We start from the raw sequence: 20,961 nt of genomic DNA, 5'->3' as shown, positions 1-20,961 counted from the left end.
TGGGAGGAAGCTGGAGTACCAGAGAGAACCCACACAGGAACAGGGAGAACATGGAGACTCACACAGAAAGATCCTGTGATGGAGCCGGGACTTGAACCCGGAACCTTCTTGCTGTGAGGGGACAGTGCTGACCACTGCACCACCGTGCTGCCCCATTTAAAGTGCTAGATTTATAATATCTGTCGCTACTTTGATATGCCCTTGTGAGCAACCTGCAATGTTGCCAAAGTAGATCAAAATTTCATCACATGATTCTGTTGAGTGGTCAAACCTACTTTTCATACAGGCTGATGAATGGGTTGTGGCCTCGTTAAAACTGCTGTTCCTGCAGCTGCTGCTCAGCCAACGTTACCTTTGGTCCTCCTATTTTACAGCTTTGCAGTGCTCTGAATAATTATTGAATGATAGTTCAGTGATTTCACAATCTGGCTTTCTTTTCTTCAATCTGTCCAATCATGTTTTTGCTTCTATTGCTTGGATCTTCCTGTGTGGAAGCTCAACCACAGTTTTCTCATTCATCTTTACAACAGCAGAGTACAGCTCGTCTACGCCCTACGCTGAAGATGTTCGCGCGGGCTTCTGTTTTCATTTTGGTATCTTTTTTTCAACTGAAGTTAAATTCATCTTCTGTACTGTCGGAGTCGAAATCCCACTGTTCAGAAATAAAATGTCTGTTTTTCACTGTAAACACTTGTGAATTGGGAACTCAAATATTAAACTTAAATAGACGCAATAAAAAAATACAAAGACTTAAATTTGGTTCAGATTCCTCCTTATATAGTTTATGCAAAATGTTCAGTTTTACCAAGGCTGCTGTATTGTCTAGTGTACACCTCAATAGTGCACCACTGTCAAGCTTGGAGGGTACTGATCAATCTTTTTGTTGTAGTTGATGTTTTTCTCAATAATTCATAAAAAACATAGCAATAATACCTGGTATTGCACCGTCATCCGCTGTGTTGAAAAAGGCGGCCCAAACAACTCTCCAACCTGTGCTGACAGAGAAGGCTGAGCAGAGAACGGAAGAGGTTTGGCAGCAGCCTCTTCTGATCACACTGACCCTCGTGTCCACCCTGTGTTTCTGCGTAGGCCCCGGCAGACTGCATCTGTGTGCACTGAGCTGCAGGCCAAGGTTCTCCAGTGTTACCGAGAAAATCCACAGCAGACTCTGCGCTGTTCCAGCTTAGCCAAACAGTACATGACCTGTGTCCACCAAGCCAAGAAGGTAGGAGCCAGCTACATATGCGGGTGTGGGAGTGGGAGGTCAACTTTGGTGTTTTGTGGATGGTGTATGCCTGCAAATGCTCTTTTTTTTTTTTGAGAGGGTGTGAATCAGATTTCTACTTGTGTGACAGCTAGCAATCAATTTTCCACTTTTCTCGTCTTTGTTTTTTGGCACTCCTCTTTCCTTCCCTCTAAGAAACACATTATTCCTCCAGAGAGCTTTTTAATTCTCTCCCGATCTGCTTTTTAAAGAACGCAGCAGTTATTTAGTCAGACCTGATAGGAGACAGCGACTTAGAACAGAAAGGTGAAAACACAAATAATCCTTTTACCAAATCAGTTAACATCTGAAAACTGTAATCTGCATGTTAGTTAGTTTGGCATCTCAAATAAGAAGCTCATTCAGTGAGACGCGCTGCCGTTTGGGTGGATTTATAAGTAACCAGCAATGCACTGTGTTTAGGAACTTTTTGATTAGAAGATTACAACATTATTAGTCTATTAAAACCAGTTTTTCGCATTCAGCACATTGAAAATTGTTCTGCTTTCTGCTGATGGTTTCACAAATAGTGTTTATACCGTAAGCTTATCTACAAAGTGCTTATTTCGCCCAATTTCTCCATCAAAAAATAAAAAAGAATGAGGGCATTTTGCACGTTATTATCATGACCAAATGCGCTGATATGGCTTCACAGTAGATAAAAGGAACAAAACAGTAATTGGCAGTTTAAAGGCTTTATAAAAGCAAGGCAAAGGCTCACAATAAAATCAATCAGTCTTTTTAGACTGGTTCAAAGAATCCATTTGCCAGTGGGATGGTGCTCTTTGTAAATAAAGCGGTGCATATGTATTTGTATGTGAGTCGGGGGTGTTTTTGTTTACATGTCTTGTATACATTCAGAATAGAGTATTGTCCATAATAGGCAGTTATGCCGTTTAAAAGCCAGTCTGTTTTTCTCCTCTTGGTGTGACGCGAGGCTCTTGTTTAATTCAGAGCACATTTAGATGGAAGTCAGAGAAAGAGACATGGTAAAACATCGAGTAGAAACCAGGTGCAGAATGAGAATTACTGCTTTGATAAATCAAATGTATCGGTATACTTACCATCCCTGCGTACGTTATAGGCGTCAGGTCGAACAAGAGGACGTAGGAAGTGCATTATGTTACTGAGGTGGAAGAAGGCGGTCCCGTCCATCTTACAGTTTTCTCTCAGAAATTCAAATATTCCTTTAAGTTGTGGCTTTATTAAAGACTCTCTGTTTCCAGCTGTATACTTTGTTTTATCCTGTAACTCCAATAGTCTGAGTTTAAAAGCGCAACTTGGAAAGCCTAGTTAAGATCAGACCTGGATATGTGCAGCATGGAATATGTGATTGATGAATAATGCACAGCAATATCTGCACTTATAGTTGACACCAACGATCCCTTTGAATATGCCAGTAAATAAAAAAGGAAGCTGCGGAGGGATGAACGTAGATCTAAAGATGTATTCTGATGCTTGTACATACACAGTAATGACGTCATCGGTAGAGCTGGAGCACAGGAGAACAAGGACACACTGCTGGGGTTGACTGCAGTGTAACACCTGTGACGACAACAGCTTGTACCCGCATCAAAAAAACATCCTGAAACCTGGGGTTAGTTCTGATGTCTCTGTAGAGATGAAACGCATCAGATGTGGGGCGTAAACACCAGGACGAGCAGCGATCAGTGACATCATTATCCAGCTTGCTAGCGCCACCTTCAGCTTTGGACTGTGGCCAAAAATCTGTATTTATCTTCTACAAGCTTTTTATGCAGCACCTCAGTTCATTCCCTGTCTGAAACAAGCCATTTAGTTGCTGTCTCTTTACAGCCCCGCCCTAAAAGCCCTCCCATCTCCACCTAGAAGCCATGCCGGCAGGTTAAAAAGTACAGACAACAGTGTGATTTTTACACAGAAAGTTGTACGATTGCACCCCATAGACTGAATCCTGAGCCTGCATGTGACCCCCCTGACATCTCATGAAGCGTGCAACGCCAACTCATGACTGGTTTAAAAGAGCTGCAATAAGACAAGTATCCTCCTCTCTTTCAGAGTTTCTTAAAAGTTACTTTTACTCACCTTTCCCTCAACAGTTGTAACATGATATATGACAGACCATATAGAGCAGTCCAATGGGTTCACTTTAAATTCCCAACCGTGTCCGGGAAGAAATGAAGATCTGAAGCATTTTATCACTGGAATCTATCATCCCAACCTTTCCATATTGGGATAATCCAAGAGCGATGATATCTTGCTTTTCAAGAGTGACCTGCACTAATCTTTTGAAAATGGTTGGATTTCCATGTTGACCTTTAAGACTTCTGAAGAATGCTCTATCTCAAGCTTAAAGTTAAAAAAGTCACATAAATGTTCCTAGATTGAAGTTATTACTGTGTAAATGTAATATTCTTCATATTTAAGTGGCCCATTGAACCACCTCCATCTAATATTCCAGCTCCTTTACGTTCCCTCGTAGCCACCCATCTTCTTGTGTGTGTTATCTGCTCATGCTTGGATCGTAGACCCATCTCTTCTCTCCCAGCTCCTGTTCTCTATGCATCCCTCTTCTCATATTAAAGTCTCTTTCACCGCCTGTCCGTGGACACTTTATAACAATAACCAGTGCATTAGCTCTGATCTGCACTGCTGGACGTGGAGCTCTGTCAGGTGTGGGCTGGGTTTGGCTACCTGGCAGCTGCCGCCCACCCAGCAACAGCCACTGCTGGCTCTGCTCAACATACATACTTGAAACTCACCTGATCTCAAAGCACAGATTCCACTAGTGCTGTCATGAGAGCTGGGTAGTGTGGCCTTAAAGTTGTTTCACCATATATGTAATTTAGAACCCAGATGGTACATGTTGATATTCCGGTATATAAATTTTTCTGAAAATGTAAAAGTTAATGCTTCTAAGGGCACATAGCACTGGAATGCTATACTTTAAACTGTCATAGCTCCACATATTTCATGCAGTACTGAAGCACAAATTTAGTTCTTGCAAGACTGCAATAACAAGTCATAAAGTACAAAAAGTCATTTCCAACTCTAAAAACATTTCTTCATGAATAAAATCAATCTGTACAAAGAGAAAATAAAAACATCTTGAAGTACAGCAGGGCAGGAGGTTTCTACATCAGTGACTCTTCTTCAGTTTCAGGGTTGCAAGAATCAGCCTGATTGCTTCTGCAGGAATTCATCTACATGTGCATGATTACTGGGCCTCACTGCTCATACAACCTTAAATTCAATCAAATCTAGCAGTTTATCATCAAATTGAAAGTAAATTCAAGCACAGCAGGACAGGAACTTGTTTCCCACCAACTCAAGAGATGTGACACCATTAAAATGTCTGAATAAATTCTACGATCTGTCTGTTCTCATGCTGATGCATACATTAAACCCGAGCTACCTTCCATGCACCTCAGTGATCGCTTCACATGGGAGTGAGCCATCATGCTTCTCACACCGTTCCCAACGTGTTGTCACAGTTTATACAGTTTGAAAGTCAAAGACGCCCATTTCAGAGATGATTGTCTGTAGCAGTAAAGTCACGGGAAGAACAGCGGGGCCAGAGTGGAGTATTATACAAGATACAGTGGAACAACCTGTTGATATCACGCAGTCAAAGCAGAGTCCTCATTTTGTGAGGTCGACAGTTCCTTCAAATTGACACAAGCTCATATGTAATGTAAATGAATTTCTGATTTTTCTGTTAGCAGAACCTGCTAATATCCAATTTTACTGATTCTGGTTTTCTACTATATTTGACAGAATATATAAAAATCAAAATTTCTTTTGGAAATAACTTGCGAAGATTCTGCTGTCTGGTTGTTGTCTCTTGATTGATGTGTTTCTATTACGTGAATGTAGCATTCGTGTTTTTATTGTGTCCTTTTCGGGTCTGTTTGCAATCTGGAACCTGTACAAGGTACTATATTTTGCCAAAATAGACCAGATACAATGTACTGTACCATTTGTGTGGAGATTTCCTCTCTGGCTCGATCAGTCCTGTGCAGATTGACGCACAGTCCCTCAAAAATGGACTCGCCGCTATTCCAGGCAAAGCCACGCGCCCTGGCAAGTGACCACATAAGAATCTGAAACACATGACACTGACCAGCTGGTCAGTGTGAAAACCAGCCGATTCCAGTGCCCGCATCCCCAGTTTCAGGTGATGAGAGTGACATACAGTCCAATTTTTTGTGATGGATGTCTCATTCAGAAGGGACGAGCATGAGCGGGGAATCTTGAGCAGCTAATGATACCAGCTAAAGCTCATCGTCTGTCCCGTCAATAATCCTGGATCAGTTCCCTAAAACCTCCAACACACTTCAGCTCTGGGCTGTGGGTTTACTGAACAATTCTCGCACCTGAACTCTTTTTGTTATTGGTCACCACCCTGGTGGTAAAAAAAAAAAAAAAAAAAAGAACAGCAGTACAGTACAGCAGTAATAATAGTCCAGACATCTGCTGAAGGGTCGACTCTTAAAAAAGGCATCTAACAAGTCCAATAAACAGGTGTTCATGAGCTGATGAAACAGCTGGTCAGTGCTTATCTTAACTCTCTCTTCCTTTGTTATCTGTGTGTCCTTTCAGGGATTTTCTAAAGTAGACATGTAATTACAGGGAAAATGACGAAAATGACAATGTTAGTAGAAAGTCTTTGTCTGAAGCTGATGCTTTATGCTTCCCCCTTCTCTTGGTCTTTTTGTATTGATTCCATCTCTGTATTGATGATGCCAGGTGCCTTTCAAATACCATCTTCCTGCATCTCTTATAGTTTTCCAGTATTTTTCTTCTCTGTTTCAAATAAAGAGCAGCTCATGTGCACAGAAAGACCCCGTACTGTGGAGTCTAGTGTCAGTTCTGCATTCTGCCCAGCTACCGCAGACTTTTATGATTTTCCAAGAGTTCATTGGTGTCGGCTCTACTGTATATATCTGTTCCTCTCAGTCAGCCTGTCTATGTTTGTCAATGAATCTGCCAATGAAACCGGCAGTCTGCTAATCTGTTTTTTTTTTTTTTTTGCTGCCAGTGTCTTGATCTGAACATCACTCGAGTATCTATCTCGCTGTCTTCCGCTTGAAGTTCACCCAACTTCACTATCTACAGCAGCACAGCCTTCCTTATATGTCACTCAAAATTTCTTTTATATTTTATCGTTAATGAATGCTCATATACAGACACACAAACACACACACACACACACACACACACACACACACATTTAAGATAGTTGATCAGGCCTTAAAGGTACTGGTTGCTATCAGCCTGTGGTCCGACTCCTGTCAGTGTCTGGGGTTGGGCCATTGTCATGCATATGCGACCTTATATGTGTAGTGTGTAAGGCACACAGGCTAAATGTCAGCCCACCAAAGCTCTGTGTTATCAAGATGCTCTGTGGGTTTTGACTCTCATTGGTGTGGTGGCACCTTATATATTGTCACTCTGGGTCACCATGAGCGCCTGTGTTATATTTTGGGTGCTCACATGTTTGTATTGGTAAGAGTTTAAATAGGGCCTTCCAGCTGTCTCCATTGTATCATATACTTATTTTAATTATTGCTTATATCATAATATAATTAGTGCAGCACATTTGAAAGATATCTCAGAGGCTCTTTACTCGTCTCTACTAAAAATACTCGCAGCCTCCTTACTTTGCATATAATAGCTGGAGCAGGGTAGGAGGTCAGAAACAGAAATGTCCAAATCATATCATGATTCACTTCGTCAAAGTCATTTTCACCAAGAGGTTGACGTTTGACGCTGAGTGCCTGTACTGACTTGGTCTGCAGGATCGTCAGCAAAAGACACTCCGGATAGTTCACGCAGAAACTTCTGGGAAGTCCTCCATAGAAGCTGCCTCACATCTGTCACCAATGAAGAAGCTCAAGCGTTTCAGTAGAAGAGCAAAAAACATCATTTTCGTGGCAAAAAGCCTTCGGTGGCTTTTTTTTATTCTTCTTATTCCAAATCCAAACATACTCTCCAGCTCTGATACATCTTAGCCGACCTCTTCATGATTGTCGTTTTGAGCCAACATCCTCACTGTGGTCACGTCTAAATAAAACTTTTGGTCAGCGCACAAGCACATAAATTGAAGCCTGACAAGATGAATTCTCTGATGAGCCTGTGTGATCTCTTAATCTTATGAATCCAGCTGCCTCACAATGTAAAGGCTACAACACAATAAATTGGGAAATATCAATAATCGGACTGATTAAGATTGACAGAAAATAAGCTATGCAGCCTCCTTATTCATTGGAAAATGAATAGTTTAATGAAAAACTCTTGCTGGGTTATTAAACAGTGCAGAGGTCCAGACTAAACCACAGTGCCACAATACAACACACAGCACAGTTCCCAGTGGGGTCTTGGTGTGAGAGTTCACAACGAAGGTACGCTGAGGACTTCATCTAACATGAGATTTTCAAAGATTGCCAGTTAAAGAACAATCAGCTGTGAAATTCAGAGACGGGTGGACTGAAAAGGGGGTTCATCCTCTTCCTCACCTCAGATAGGATTCTGCTTTATGATTTCAATGCCTTGGGTGAAGCGCAAACGAGGGCGGGACTGATCCAGGCGGACAGGCGTGTTTCTCATGATGCTGCCATTGTTTGAAAGTGGAGGCTAGTTATGAAATACACATGCAAATATTTGTTTTCAAATCAAAATGAACACAATGAAGTAGCCGTGTGTGTGGCTGGCCGCTGGCGTGCATGGATCTCTGAAATAATCCCATGAGATGGTTTGTGAGCGTCCCTTTACCTCGCACGTTTAACCTCCTCCTCAGTGAAACAAAACCACACATCCTCAAAGTCACATTCGAGAAGAAATGTTTCTCGAACCACTACTTACAGTAAGTGTCGTCACCCTCCTCCACAACACTCCACGAGGCTCCAGCACCAACCATGTACAGAATGCAAATTGTATTGCTATGCTTTTTAAGAGCATTGGCAGGGGCTTTCAGCACTTACCTTTTTATTCTGCATACTTAACCCCCTTGAACCTATTGGACTACTGGATGTAATATGATGTGTAAGTCTCAGATGTATGGTGAAGTGCCGGTTATAGCTGAGTATGTGGAGCATTGCTGTGACAACAGTTGAGGAACGGGTGGCTTTGTGCTTGAATTTATGGTGTCATTTTTTTTTTCGAGGCAATCAGGAACGTATGGGCAGTTGGGAAGCATCCATGTTTCATTTAGAGGGTTTTGAGGGCCTTGGAAGGGGGGCTGACAGCATGCAAATGGAAATGGAAATGGAAAATTATGATACCATAATTATATGATTCTAATCATAAAATTATAAAACCTCCCCTGTATGATTTATTTGAAATCTGATACACCAACACCTACAGCCTGAAAAGTAAGGTGGCCTGAATTACTTGCTCCCCTGCTTCAGAATTGTATGAAACTGCATGACATCAAATCCTAGATGCCACTGTGAAAGTTCTGTAGCAAATACCTACGCCCTCGTTTCACATCGGGGCGACGGGTGAAGGGCGACGCAGACCTGAAAACAAGAAGAAGACCTGCTGATGCTTTCAGACAAAACCCCACAGCATCACCACACATCCCTGAGAGTCAAAATTTTAATGGCCTGTGCTTTCATAATGGTTTGTCACTGTGTCAAACAAAGTCCATGCATCACCCAGGTAATGCAGGGGTCTGTTCAGTTGCCCACCGACACCACTGGGGCGACTGGTTTTGTTCCTTGTGATGCCTCCAGATTGGTTCAGCATCCATAAAAACACAATTGGCCATGTCTGCGAGTGGGAAGCTGGATAAGGTCATGACTGAACTAATACCTCCTCTGGTTGGTCAGGGGGAGGTGAGGGATCTTCAAGAATATGTCCTCCTCCTGGTCAAGGTGAAAAAGAAGCAGTCAATCCCTCCTCATTCTACAAGCATGTAGAAGTGCACTGTGCTTCCCAGAGAGGGTGGAGTAATGACCAGGACAGCTTGGAGAGGTGAATGGGTTGTTCAAGTGGGCGTTGTACAATTGGGGAGAAGAGAGAGAGAGAGAGAGAGAGAGAGAAACAGATTTTAGAAGTGAACGCCCTGTGCTCATGTTGTTCGTCCCTCAAACAAGCGAGCACTGTTCCCTGCACGTAGTGTCTAAAACCCCATTAGTCCTGGAATACTTGAGGTTTAGATTTGTAGTAGTGCTGGTCAATGTTAGGGTTTAGAGATGGTCCATCAGATGGATTCCTCAGTCTCAGTCGAGTGTCTACCATCCTCTAATCTCCTGTTAGAGCTGTAGTTACAGAGAACAAACCAGACAGAACAAAAGGGATTAAAAAATGATGCGGTTCTGCATGTTAGAGCAAACAGCCAGTTGCTTGATGTGTTGTAGACGATTCGTGCTGGGTTTAAGTGCTATGCTTTTCTCTCTTAATGTCATCCCCATCAGTGGTGCTTTGTGTGTTGGTATCTGTGCATTTCATTTATCTGGCTAAGATCAGATGGCATTTTCCTCGCCAGCCACTTCGAGTCACAAGCTTATTCTCAAGCAGTTGAAGGAATGTTTGTCCATTTTTGAAGAGCATCTTAAGCACCTCTCTGACAACATTTCGTTCTGTTGTTATGTTTACACTTCCATTACCTGTGAAATAAAAAAAAGCACTAAACAGTGTCACTAATTGCGAAATGCTTCACTCTCCTATTTCCTTGTCTCAGCCACACTGAATCCCAGCAACTAAACAATCAAGGCTTTTGCATCAGACCTCCTCAGTTCAATCAATGCAAAGAACTTAGAGGAGGAAGAAGTGAAGATGAGGGGATGGATGGAGTAGAAAGGAACCAAAATGAGGTGAAAAAGGCTTAGGACCACCTGTCAGCAAGGAACAGTTAATACAGACCTTGAAAGAGAGCGAGTGGAGCTGAGCAGGTGATGGGAGGGTTGAAGGGCGCAGAGACACCCGGCACTGATGTCAATCAGTGCAGTGGGAGAGAAAAGACAAAAAGGTAGGGTGTGTGTGTGTGTGTGTGTGTGTGTGTGTGTGTGTGTGTGTGTGTGTGTGTGTGTGTGTGTGTGTGTGTGTGTGTTGCACTGGGTGGGAACCCCAACTGTGTGACTTAGCCTGCTCACTAACTCTGATTTGATAACAGAACCACTTTATTCAGATGCCACCTGGACCTACAGTACACTTAAAACTTCACTTTTTCAGGGGCACGGTGGCACAGTGGTCGTGCTGTTGCCTCACAGCTAGAAGGTCCTGGGTTTATCCCTGCAGAGGATGCTGTGGGCGCTGTGTGGTGTGACTTCTCCTTCATGCCCCGTGCCCACACCTTGGTTGCGGTCGGCAAAAGGTCCTTTCTGTGTGGAGTTTGCATGTTCTGACAGGAATCCCCCACAAAAACATGCAACAATCCTGGTCACTACAGCACCTCCTCTGGTCAATTGGGGCGCCAATGCGCCCTGATGGGAGGGGAAAGAACCAGTGGGAATAATGTGGTCATCACACGCACTATGTCTGACTGGTAAAAGTCTGTGTCTCGTGACAAGTAGCGGTTTGCTAACAGGTCATGTACAGGAGGATGCATGTGTCCTGTTCGGGGCTCTCCCCAGGTTGGTAGAGGTAGTGGTGCCTACGTCTAAGGCACAGGTAGTGCCCAGGATTCCTAGCAAATTGGATCCTGATGTTTGAAAAAAAGTGTTACAAAAAAATCAGGGATAAAGAAAATAAGAAAAAAAACCTTCCCTTTTACACACACACACACGCGCACACACACACACACACACACACACACACGATAGTTCAATCCTCACTTCCCCCGGTGACCACGTCGAAGTATCTTGGGGCAAGAAACTGAACCGGCACAGTGGATAAGCTGAAGGAAATGAATGGAAGGATGGACTGAACCCCTAATTGCTCTAATTGTCCTGTGACAGACTGGCCGACCTGTCAAAGGTGAACCCTGCCTCTCACCCAGTGTCAGCTGGGATAGGCTCCAGTCCCCGCCCCCTCAACCCTTAACGGATAAGCAGTAAAGATGGATGGATGGATGGATGGATGGATGGATGGTCTATGGTCTGCATGAGGACAAGGGCTCTGATAAAGTTGGTGTTTATACCTGAAAAGGTCTCCATAGGTAGCAAAAACCGTCTCTCTCACACACATATGCTCAGATGGTGACAGCTATATATTATGATATCCCTATTTTTAATGTTTTCCTATGTAACACAGGAATACCTCCTACACTGATTACAGCTCTTGTGTGAGTGCTGCTCACTTTAAAATTGCTCCAGCAAAGTATATTTCCTTTTATTTTCATGCAAGTATTGATTTCTACAACAACTTTCCTCAGACTTTGCTTCACCTTCATTTCGTAGCATTACTGTGCTCGGGTGACGTGCATATGAATACACATTCACCAGCTATTTCTTTTCTCATATGTCTCTCTTTCACTGTTTCATCCCACATCTTCTTCACATCTATCATCTCCAAGGCAACGACCTCGCGAAGGCTCACATAGGCCACATCAAGATTATCTGTTGCCCCATCCTCTCTCTCTCTCTCTCTCTCTCTCTCTCTCTCTCTCCCCCCCCCCATGCTGCTACACACGACTGACTCCCTCTAACATGTGATCAAGTCTCTTCTGCCAGGTTTACCTGCCAAGTGTCTTCTTTCATTGGGGTTCAGACGCAGTGTCTTGTCACCGGATGAAGGTGTTCATTATCATCATCATCATCATCATCATCGATGTGCAGTGGCTGCTCGAATGACTTTTGGCTGATCTTAAGTTTATACAAAGTAAAAGAAAGAATGTCATACTAAATTGAATAGTTGAGTCAGAGTCTGAACATACAAATCTTCAGGATTGTAGTCGCTCCACCTGTACGTTCAACCAACATGCAGAACGACCACGAGGCCTCCTCAACTGACTGTCTAATTGACTGCCTGGCTGTCTTAGTGAGTGAGTAATCAGTGAATGGCTGTGTGTTTGTATAGCAGCTGTAGCCGCAGCCACTCCATGAGTGTCTGATTGACAGTATTGCCTGGCAACTGTCTCCTACCCTCCCTGGAGAAGGAGGGAGCTGAGTGCTGTTAGCACTGAGCAGAGAAGACAGTTATCGATTTTCTACTTGTCTATTATTTTTGTTTTTCACAGAGAAAAGGCAAGTGAGCAAGTCGTATGTGTGTGTGTGTGTGTGTGTGTGTGTGTGTGTGTGTTTGTCTCATACATAGTGCAGATGTGTGTTCACATGTGGTTCCTCCATCTGTATGCTGCCCATTAGCTTATGACTGCAGGAGTGTGAACATTGCTGGCATCTGCACCCTGTTGCTTTACGCTGCTGTTGTTACAAGTTGATTCCCAGTCAACAAATACCATAATCCATCTCCTCCTCACTCTCCTCGCTAATTGGATGGAAACTGACAGGTGGAGGAAATGCCATGTGTATCTGTGTAGGAATCTAATCTGTACGTACATTTTTTCATCTCTGTGTTAATGAATTAGAATTGTATTTATGTTCTGCACTAACAAGTGTTGAAGTTAGTACTTTTTAAAAAGAAATGATAAAAGCATTACCTGAACCCTAAAGTGTAATTTGTTCCTCCAGCATGAACATGAACTCACAAAGATGTTTTTCCTCTCGCATCACATCTGAATGCAGAAGTCAGAAGGCACCTACCATATTATTACCTCGGTGCTGTTGGAGAGTGACTCCTGACAACAGCAACACAGTTCAAAGCATCAGGCGCGTGCGGTCGTTCATGGTTGCATAACACAGATGGATAAAGACCTGCGTTATATTGGACGTTTTTGCTGTTGGTAGTTGTCCACTTCCATCAGCTTAAAGCTAAAGATGAATTACATGTCTGGCATTTTTTTGACTTCTGATTCTCCCCGAAGTAATGCAGGGTGTGTGTTCAACTTTAAAAAGTGGTTAAAAGGAAAACCATGGAGGATAAAGAATTTAGTACAGTTTTAAAGGTACAGTCGCTTCAACTGCCTTGAAGTTTCACCAACATACAGCAAACAATGAAGGAACCATAAAGTGAGTCAAAGTGGCATCCATGTAAAGAGCAGGAGGTTTTCCCAGCAGAACATTACCAGAGCGTCACACTGCTTCTTCTGGCTTGCCTTCTTTTCATAATGCAGACTGGTGCCATCTTTTCCCTCAGTGTTCCTTTGTTCCATGGTCCAGTTCTCACATTCATTGTAGGTGTTTTTGGTGGGGCTCAGTCTACACACTCTGACTGGACCCATACAAAGACAGCATGGTTGGACAGTGTATTCAGACATAATCATAATTAGCCTGAACTCTTACAGCACTTTATGGTGACTCCTTGTTGGTTCAGAACAGTCGCGCTAGCCAAGCCCTTGGCACCCAGGACGCTGTCGACAGTTCAGTGGTTGGCCATTCCTTACACCGCTGTTGGTGTACTGGCGCCCATTTTTCTGCTTCCAACTAATCAACATCAAGAACTGCCTGGTTGCCTCCGAGTGTATCGCACACCTTAGCAGATGCCATTGAGACGGGATAATCAATTTTATTCACTTCACTGGTCGTGTGTTTTAATTTTGTGGCTGGTGGGTGTGTGTGATTCAACAGTACCACAAATGTCAGTTGCCAAAATGACTTAAGTTGAATCAGTGCCACTTTAAAACTGCCGAAACAAAATGGAACATCATAGAACGGAAAAGACTCAGGGAGTGTGTTAGCTTGTGGTAGTTGATGTCCATAGTGAAGTTGTGACTCAGCGCCATCTCAAATTCAGTGCAGACCTTTGTTCATTGTCTTTGTTTACAGTACTTATTTGGCTGCCCTCCCTGCCCAAGGTGTTGTGCGTGAAAAGCTTTTCCTGTCATTAGATGATCTGAGTGTGGATGTCGATGGTCCCGGGGCATCATGTTGAGCTGTGCGTCGTGTGTGAGGTGCTTGGGGTCAGTACAAAATTCAAGAACTTCTTCGTATACACCCTCTCCCCACACTCTCATACACATATTTGTGTGTAACCCCAAAAGAGCCACTTTCACACAACTAGTGTGTTTTCATGCACATAGGCAGACACACGCCGTCCCCCGTTTATATTTCGGAACACGAGAGGAATAGTAAAGCTAAATCCCCTTGTCACATTTGCTGCTCATCTTCAATTCAGTGGCACAGGCTGCGATGCCCTCGGATGCACTTGGCAAGTACGCAGCTAACCTGCCTGCCAGCATCTCTGCTTGCCAGCAGAGCACCAAGGTAGTTTGCATGCCAACTTGCCTACCCAGCAGCCACAAGCTAATGCTTCACTAACCCTGCTTCACCCTGTGTCTCCGTCTGTGATTGTGTGTTTGCCTGTGCATTGACACGAGGGGTGTCTAGCTGTAGCGTATAGTAAGCTGACTTTCTGAAACATGATCAGCTGTGTTTCAGACACACGACCCAATGATCTTATCTCATTTTAAAACTACCATAATTCTCCATTTACAAAAATTTGCCCTGTTTTGAATTTTGAAGCTCACCTGCTTCATAGTAGTTGCGTTTCCATTTAATTGTAAAGCTCATTTTAAGGGATTTCTGACAGAAGCACCGTCATTGACACCCTGTATGTAAACGGATATTCTTCATGTTTGCTACATCATGCAAGTCATAGGATCCAGGACAACTGATCGCTTTCACTGAATTTTTTCCGTTGCTGCAAAAAAAAAAAATCTAATTTGTAGAAACAATTTAAAATCAAATGTATGCATAAGCACAATTTGTGCATGAGGTCAAATCTTTCCCGTTTTTCTCTATTTGATGTTTTAAACGCTGTTGTTGGATTTTTACCTCTTCATTACATTTCTTCCAGAAGTAATTCCATAAAGCAGATACAAACATGACATGCTCAGAACTGAAAGCCTTGTCTAATAATTTGATGGCTGAAGAAAGAAAGGACTTGTCACTAAGGATGACTTAATTTGAAGAAAGTGTACAATCCCATCAAGCATTATCTCCACCTTTATATCTTCTGTTGTCCTCTTCAAGTGGTAGGTGTGTTGAAAGGATCTGAATTGTTGCTTGGCGGCACTGATAAACCTCTTCAGATCTTCCCTTCAGCTACTGCGATTCACTGGATTGGTTGTCCTGCAGCTTAGTGCTTGTCTTTTTTCCTGCGTTACAGTAGCTCTAATAGCTAGGGGGCTAAAACACTTCCAGGACAAAGGTCACACTCTCAATGACGTGGACCACCGTTATCAGTCGAAACAGGCACCGCAGTCTGAAACTACCTTGTGTCTTCCACTTGAAGGTCCAGTGTGTAGAATTTAGGATGGATCATCTCAAAAAATGTAATGTGGTATTGCTATGTTTTTAGTGCGTGTTAAGCTTGTACTTGTTTAGGCTGTGTCCGCCTCTAAACATACTACGAAAGTTGAATTGCTTCTGCCATGACCAACTGATCACGCGAGAGTTAGCCAACCATTGTGGCAATCGCGATGGACGATAGACATCGCTGCAGAAACTATGAGGACACAGAAGACGCAGGAGTGACAAGAAAACAGACAGTGAGGTTCCTGACGATGGAATAAAGGCAGCTGTTTCGTAGCTCTAATTAACAGCAGAATCAAGAGACTAAAGCCTGTAGCTACAAAAAGACTGAACACTGTAGCTGCTGCGTTTTTACTTTCAATTAATCTAAACAGGAAGTGCAAAGAACTTTTGCCAAAATGTGGGTCATTCCATTTGCTTAGAGCTGTCTGATCATGACGGTGTTGACTGGAGTAAAAGTAGACACGTCATGCAAAGGGATTCATTTTTTCAACACCAGTCTGAAAAGTAAGCAAAACTGATCAGTGCATGGAAAAATGATGCTGTTTGTTTTCTTCTTTTTGGGAAGTGAGTCACTTTCTGTCAGGAAGTGGCCTCTCATCTTCGCCTGGCGATTGGAAAAATGCTTTTGTAAAAACCTGCACTTTGTCGGCATCATCTGAAGCCCCACAGATGCCATCGTTTGAATAAAACTAAGCCAAAGTAGTAAAGAAAATACATGTAATGCATTTGTTAAACATGTAGTGCTTGGAAGATACAGTGTCGCTAGACAACTAGCCAGGCAGTCAATAGCAGATACCGGTCATAAGCTAACACAATGCTGCTGATTTATTGGCGGAAAGGGACATATTTGTCCATTCATGTGGTAAGAAACGCTCTGTGCCCTGAAATATTGAAGCTAAAATAAGAGAAAGGCTCCGCTGCCCCAGGTGATATCTAGATAACCAGCTTTGATATTTGTGGAGCATTTTTGGTCATTTGCATTTACACTCTCTGGCTGTTTTCCTGTTGTGTGAGTCACCAGATTACCCATGATGCAACCATACTTCTGTGAGTTTCCCCTTGAGTTCTGGTGATGTAAAATTTTGATTTGACCTGCTCTTTCTACTCTCCCTTCCCCCTCTCTTGTGTCTCTCCCTCTCACTTCCAGAGCTCACTGACGAATCACGGCTGAGAAAATAAAGAAGAAAGCAGGAAGAAAAGAAGTGAAGAAAAGAGAGCATGTCAAATCCGTCCAATTCTCACCTCCCTCTGTGTTCCACTATCCATCCACCCATTTATGTTACCACCGTCACTGAACACACACCCCTTCTCTTCCACTCACCACCTTCTTGTTTTTTGAGTGTATTATCTTGATTTGTCACTCCAGAGTGTATGATGTGTTGATTTATTGTCAAGTTGCGCAGGCACACCCCTGCCGACGCTGAAATAAATCCCAGTGATCCGCTGGTGATGAGACTGCAGGTTGTGCGTCTTACTGTCTAGAGTGTGTGTGTGCATGTGTGGCGCTGGATGGCTGTCTCTTGTCACAGCACGCTAATAATGCTTCCACCACTGAAAATGGGGTTGTGTGCAGCCTTGTGACAATGCCAGGCAGGCCCAGGGGCTTGATTGCGTGCTGAGTTCATGATTTCATTAAGACAGAGAAGCAAAGGAAACGAGGGATTCATGAAGTGGAGGACCGATGAATAGTCAAGCCAGCATGTGTTAATGTGTGCGCAGATGTGTGGTTTTCTACCAAAGCGAACCCATGTACGTTTATGTCGACACTTAAAGGCGTTTGCACGGATGTGTGCACACGAGCAACACACTGGACAGGACACATATTGTCCTTGCTAGCTGCGTTTCCATGGTGACAGAAGGGGTTAGTGCTAGCAGCAAGGTGTGGAGCAACCTTCCAGATAACCCTTAAGGTCAGCATACAAAGCTACAGCTCCTCACACACACCGGTCATAACACACTTGACCTGTTCTTTCTGCTTATGTTTGTGTGTGTGTGTGTGTGTGTGTGTGTGTGTGTGTGTGTGTGTGTGTGTGTGCGTGCGTGCGTGCGTGTGTGTGTGCGTGTGTGTGTTTGCGTGTGTTTCTCTGTGTGTCTTAAAGAAAGAGACTCCGTTAAGCTGTATTTCCACTCGAACATGGACATGGTTGGCCACTCTTACAATCACACTTGTTTTAAACACGGCGGACACACAGAGAATATTAATAGATGTGCTCACGTTCTTGTTCATGAATATAAATGTACATTTACACAAGTGGCCATCAGTGTAGCAGAGTTAAGAGTGGCTGTGAGAGGTGTTGGTGTACCTGTGATACAATACATCATAGGGATGGGAATCGAAAACCGGTTCTTGTTGAGAACCGATTCCCAGTGTTCCAATTCCTTAGAATCATTTGCCAATTTTGCAAACGATTCCCTTATCGATTCCAGTGGGCACGAATGACCTCATTACCCATGTTGCATTGCTTACACAAGCTATGCAACGTGCGTGGTGAGGTCATTCACCAGTGCAGCCAGCGGGAAACATGGCGCCCTCGTCAAGTCAAGTCAATTTTATTTGTTTAGCGCCAAATCACAACAAAAGTTCTCTCATGACACTTAAAAAGTAGAGCAGGTCCAGCACCTCACTCCTTCAATGAAGCTACACCCAACAATCCTCCATCAACAAGCACTTCCTGATGAAGACCTTCCTTTACCAGGCAGGAACGTGGAGCAGATCCAGGCTCAGTGGGGACGGACGTCTGCTTTGACCGGTTGGGGGGAAAGAGAGCAGGAGAGAGGGGCAGAGACAAAGACAGATAATGGAGGAAGACAGACATAGAGAAGGAAAGAGAGGGACAGAGATAAAGAGGAGGAGAAAGGGAGGAGACTGATGGACAGACAAGTCAAGCAGTACCAACGCTCCAAAGTTTGGTTACATTTCACGAGAAAGGATGACCACAGGGCAACTTGCAATACTTGTCAAGTGGATATTTCATCAAAGGGAGGAATGCTACCAGTATGCAGAAACATTTGCACACACAGCACGTGATAACTTTGAATGAATCTCACATTTTCGATCTGCTCCGGATTGAAAATCAACCCGGCAGCAGTGGCAACGTCAGCTCATCCTCTGCTGTTAGTACTGCAGGTAACTAACCAACCAATTGACAATCGATAAGAGAATCAATAAAGAACCGAACTGTTAAGCAGAATTGAGAATGGAATCGTGATGAATGATACACACAACACACTCACCAATCTGTATTGTATGAATCCAGTTTAATGAAATATTAGATCGGTTCTTGAGTGTATGCATCCTGTTGTGTGTGAGTCAATACCCGAGATTACAAGCTGGTCTTCCTCACCAAGGATCAGGCATCTCGAACCTAACAGACATGATGCACATATTACTTATATGAAGCCCAGCACCATATTAGGGGTTTCCAGACAGTGACTCTCATATCCCTTCCCTCTCCTTGACATTTCTTTACAAATACCAGCCTCTATTCACTCTGTTATTGCCTTCTTCCATTCAGCAATTCTCTGATTAAACAAGCTCCCGAAAAGCCCAGCCACTACTATCTGCCATTTGGCTTTTATTAGAATCTCATACTCTTTAATTAAATTGGCTGAATTACAGAAATATCAGGGATATTCCACCAATATATCGGATAAGGGAGTACAATGGGTTGGGGGGGGGATGGGAAGACGTTATGAGATGTTTTGAATGTGGTATGGCAGTGAAATTAGATCAACACAATCTTGATGGCAGATTTGCTTTTTAAGATGCGACACAAATGTCAATTCCAAAAGTCTCTCAACGGCTTGTCGTTTTAGTACAACTTTTTCTTGCAAATTTTCCTCAGATTTCTGTTTGACTCTCCTTCTCCAGCTCAATCCTGCTCCTTCCATGCCATGTCTGTCTTTTCCCACCCTAATACTGTGAAAGACATGGGATTGAGGTCGCCATGGTAACCGGCACAGCTATTTTGGGGGGGGGGGGGGGCAGCTGCATGGAGCAAGGATCTTGCTCCTTACAATGCACTGATATTGATTTCCTTGTCGTCGACTATTTCCGTGTGTGTGTGTGTGTGTGTGTGTGTGTGTGTGTGTGTGTGTGTGTGTGTGATGGCGCTGTTACTGTAATGCTCACGCTGCTGCCAAAATACTGTAATTGCCTGGCTCTTTGCCTCCTGCTTTAAGTGTAGGTGTTTGCCTGAGTTGATGACAGACTTTGAACATCTCAGACATCCTATAGCATGAGAGCTCCGGACAAGTTTGACAGTCAGCAGCGGAGTCTAACGTTGTGTGTTGTAGCAGCTCGGCTCGGCTTTGTTCGGCTCTGAAACGCTATTTAGCGTCTGCTCGATCTCATCAAGCTGAAGAGGTGTCAGCCAGTGAGAGGTGGTGTCAGACTTTGACAAACTGCTGCCCTTTGTAAAGACTTAATGGGGATCAATTCAAGTAAAGTTAGACACTTGTAGAATTCACATGCAGGTAGATAAAAGTTCTAAGATGCAGACACATGCACACACACTCACACACACACACACACACACACACACACACACACTTCTTTCTTTCTTTGCCCTTCTTTCCTCATCCCCCCGGTTTTACTCCCTCGTAGTCAATTTGGGTTTGTATGTGTGAGAATTCAACAGTGAACCTAATTGGAACGTGTGACTCCCATCAATGACAGTCACTGTTCTGTTTCTGCACACAACACGCACACACACACACACACACACACACACACACACACACACACACACACACACACACACAGTTCTCAAGTTAATTGAATAGTCTTTTATTAAAGTGTGTTAATGTGAACTGCAACTGGCTGCTTGGGAATTGAATTAGACCCCCTACCACTGTCACCACCATCATACGCATAAACACACACACACACACACACACACACACACTTATACTCACATATACACACACACACACACACGCGCGCACTGAAGCAGTTGGATAGAGGGAACACCAAAATGAGGAGGGGAAGACTGGAGGAGAGTGAGAGGTGAGTTATATTGTATTATATTAAATGTTTGTGTCAGTTTTAGCCACACCCCCAATCAGTGATGTCACATCTACGTAATTCATTGTGTCTAACCACGTCTCACAGACCAACACACGGTGGTGCAGAAATGAATCCTAAACCCCTTAAATAATTCAGCATTGTTGAACATCCGGTTCCCTTCTTTTTGGTTAAACTCCTGAAATAAATTCTGTGGTTCTCATAAGCTGAAGATATTTTAGTATTTTGTTCTGCAGCACAAAGTAGCTCAGTAAACACAGAACTTAGGAATTTTGATCTGTCTGTGTGTCTTTGAAAGAGTGGTTGCGAACAAGTGATGGAGCAAGTCTACAGAGGTTGTTGAGGACATTAAACATGGTGTGAAAATAGAAGCATTTATGTTTCAGAAATTGTACATCGTGTTCATTTTTAAAGGTTATCTTGCTGAACAGAAT

The 20,961-nt window shown here is 43.4% G+C and overlaps 1 protein-coding gene across 4 annotated transcripts in view; it reads left to right on the top strand.

Annotated features, from left to right (window-relative positions):
* The window catches only part of chchd6b (coiled-coil-helix-coiled-coil-helix domain containing 6b), a 65,475-nt gene extending 48,011 nt beyond the window's left edge, over positions 1 to 17,464 (top strand). Inside the window, exons 9-10 of one of the 4 annotated variants that reach the window (XM_086198831.1) lie at positions 1,090 to 1,225; positions 16,649 to 17,464. In XM_086198831.1, coding sequence (XP_086054957.1) covers positions 1,090 to 1,225; positions 16,649 to 16,672 — 160 coding nt within the window. In that variant the 3' untranslated portion in view covers positions 16,673 to 17,464. Of the gene's footprint in view, positions 1 to 1,089; positions 1,226 to 16,648 lie in introns of those variants that run through there. The other 3 variants (XM_086198829.1, XM_086198830.1, XR_015112068.1) reach the window with 3 other exon arrangements.
* The last annotated feature ends 3,497 nt before the right edge of the window (positions 17,465 to 20,961 follow it).

Source organism: Aulostomus chinensis, chromosome 3, assembly GCF_037954235.1.
Source record: "Aulostomus chinensis isolate RoL2024-O1b breed Wild chromosome 3, RoL_Achi_v1.0, whole genome shotgun sequence".
In the NCBI taxonomy this organism is placed as follows: domain Eukaryota; kingdom Metazoa; phylum Chordata; class Actinopteri; order Syngnathiformes; family Aulostomidae; genus Aulostomus; species Aulostomus chinensis.
Note: the sequence above shows the minus strand (reverse complement) of the source record. Positions and strands in the feature narration are given on the sequence as shown.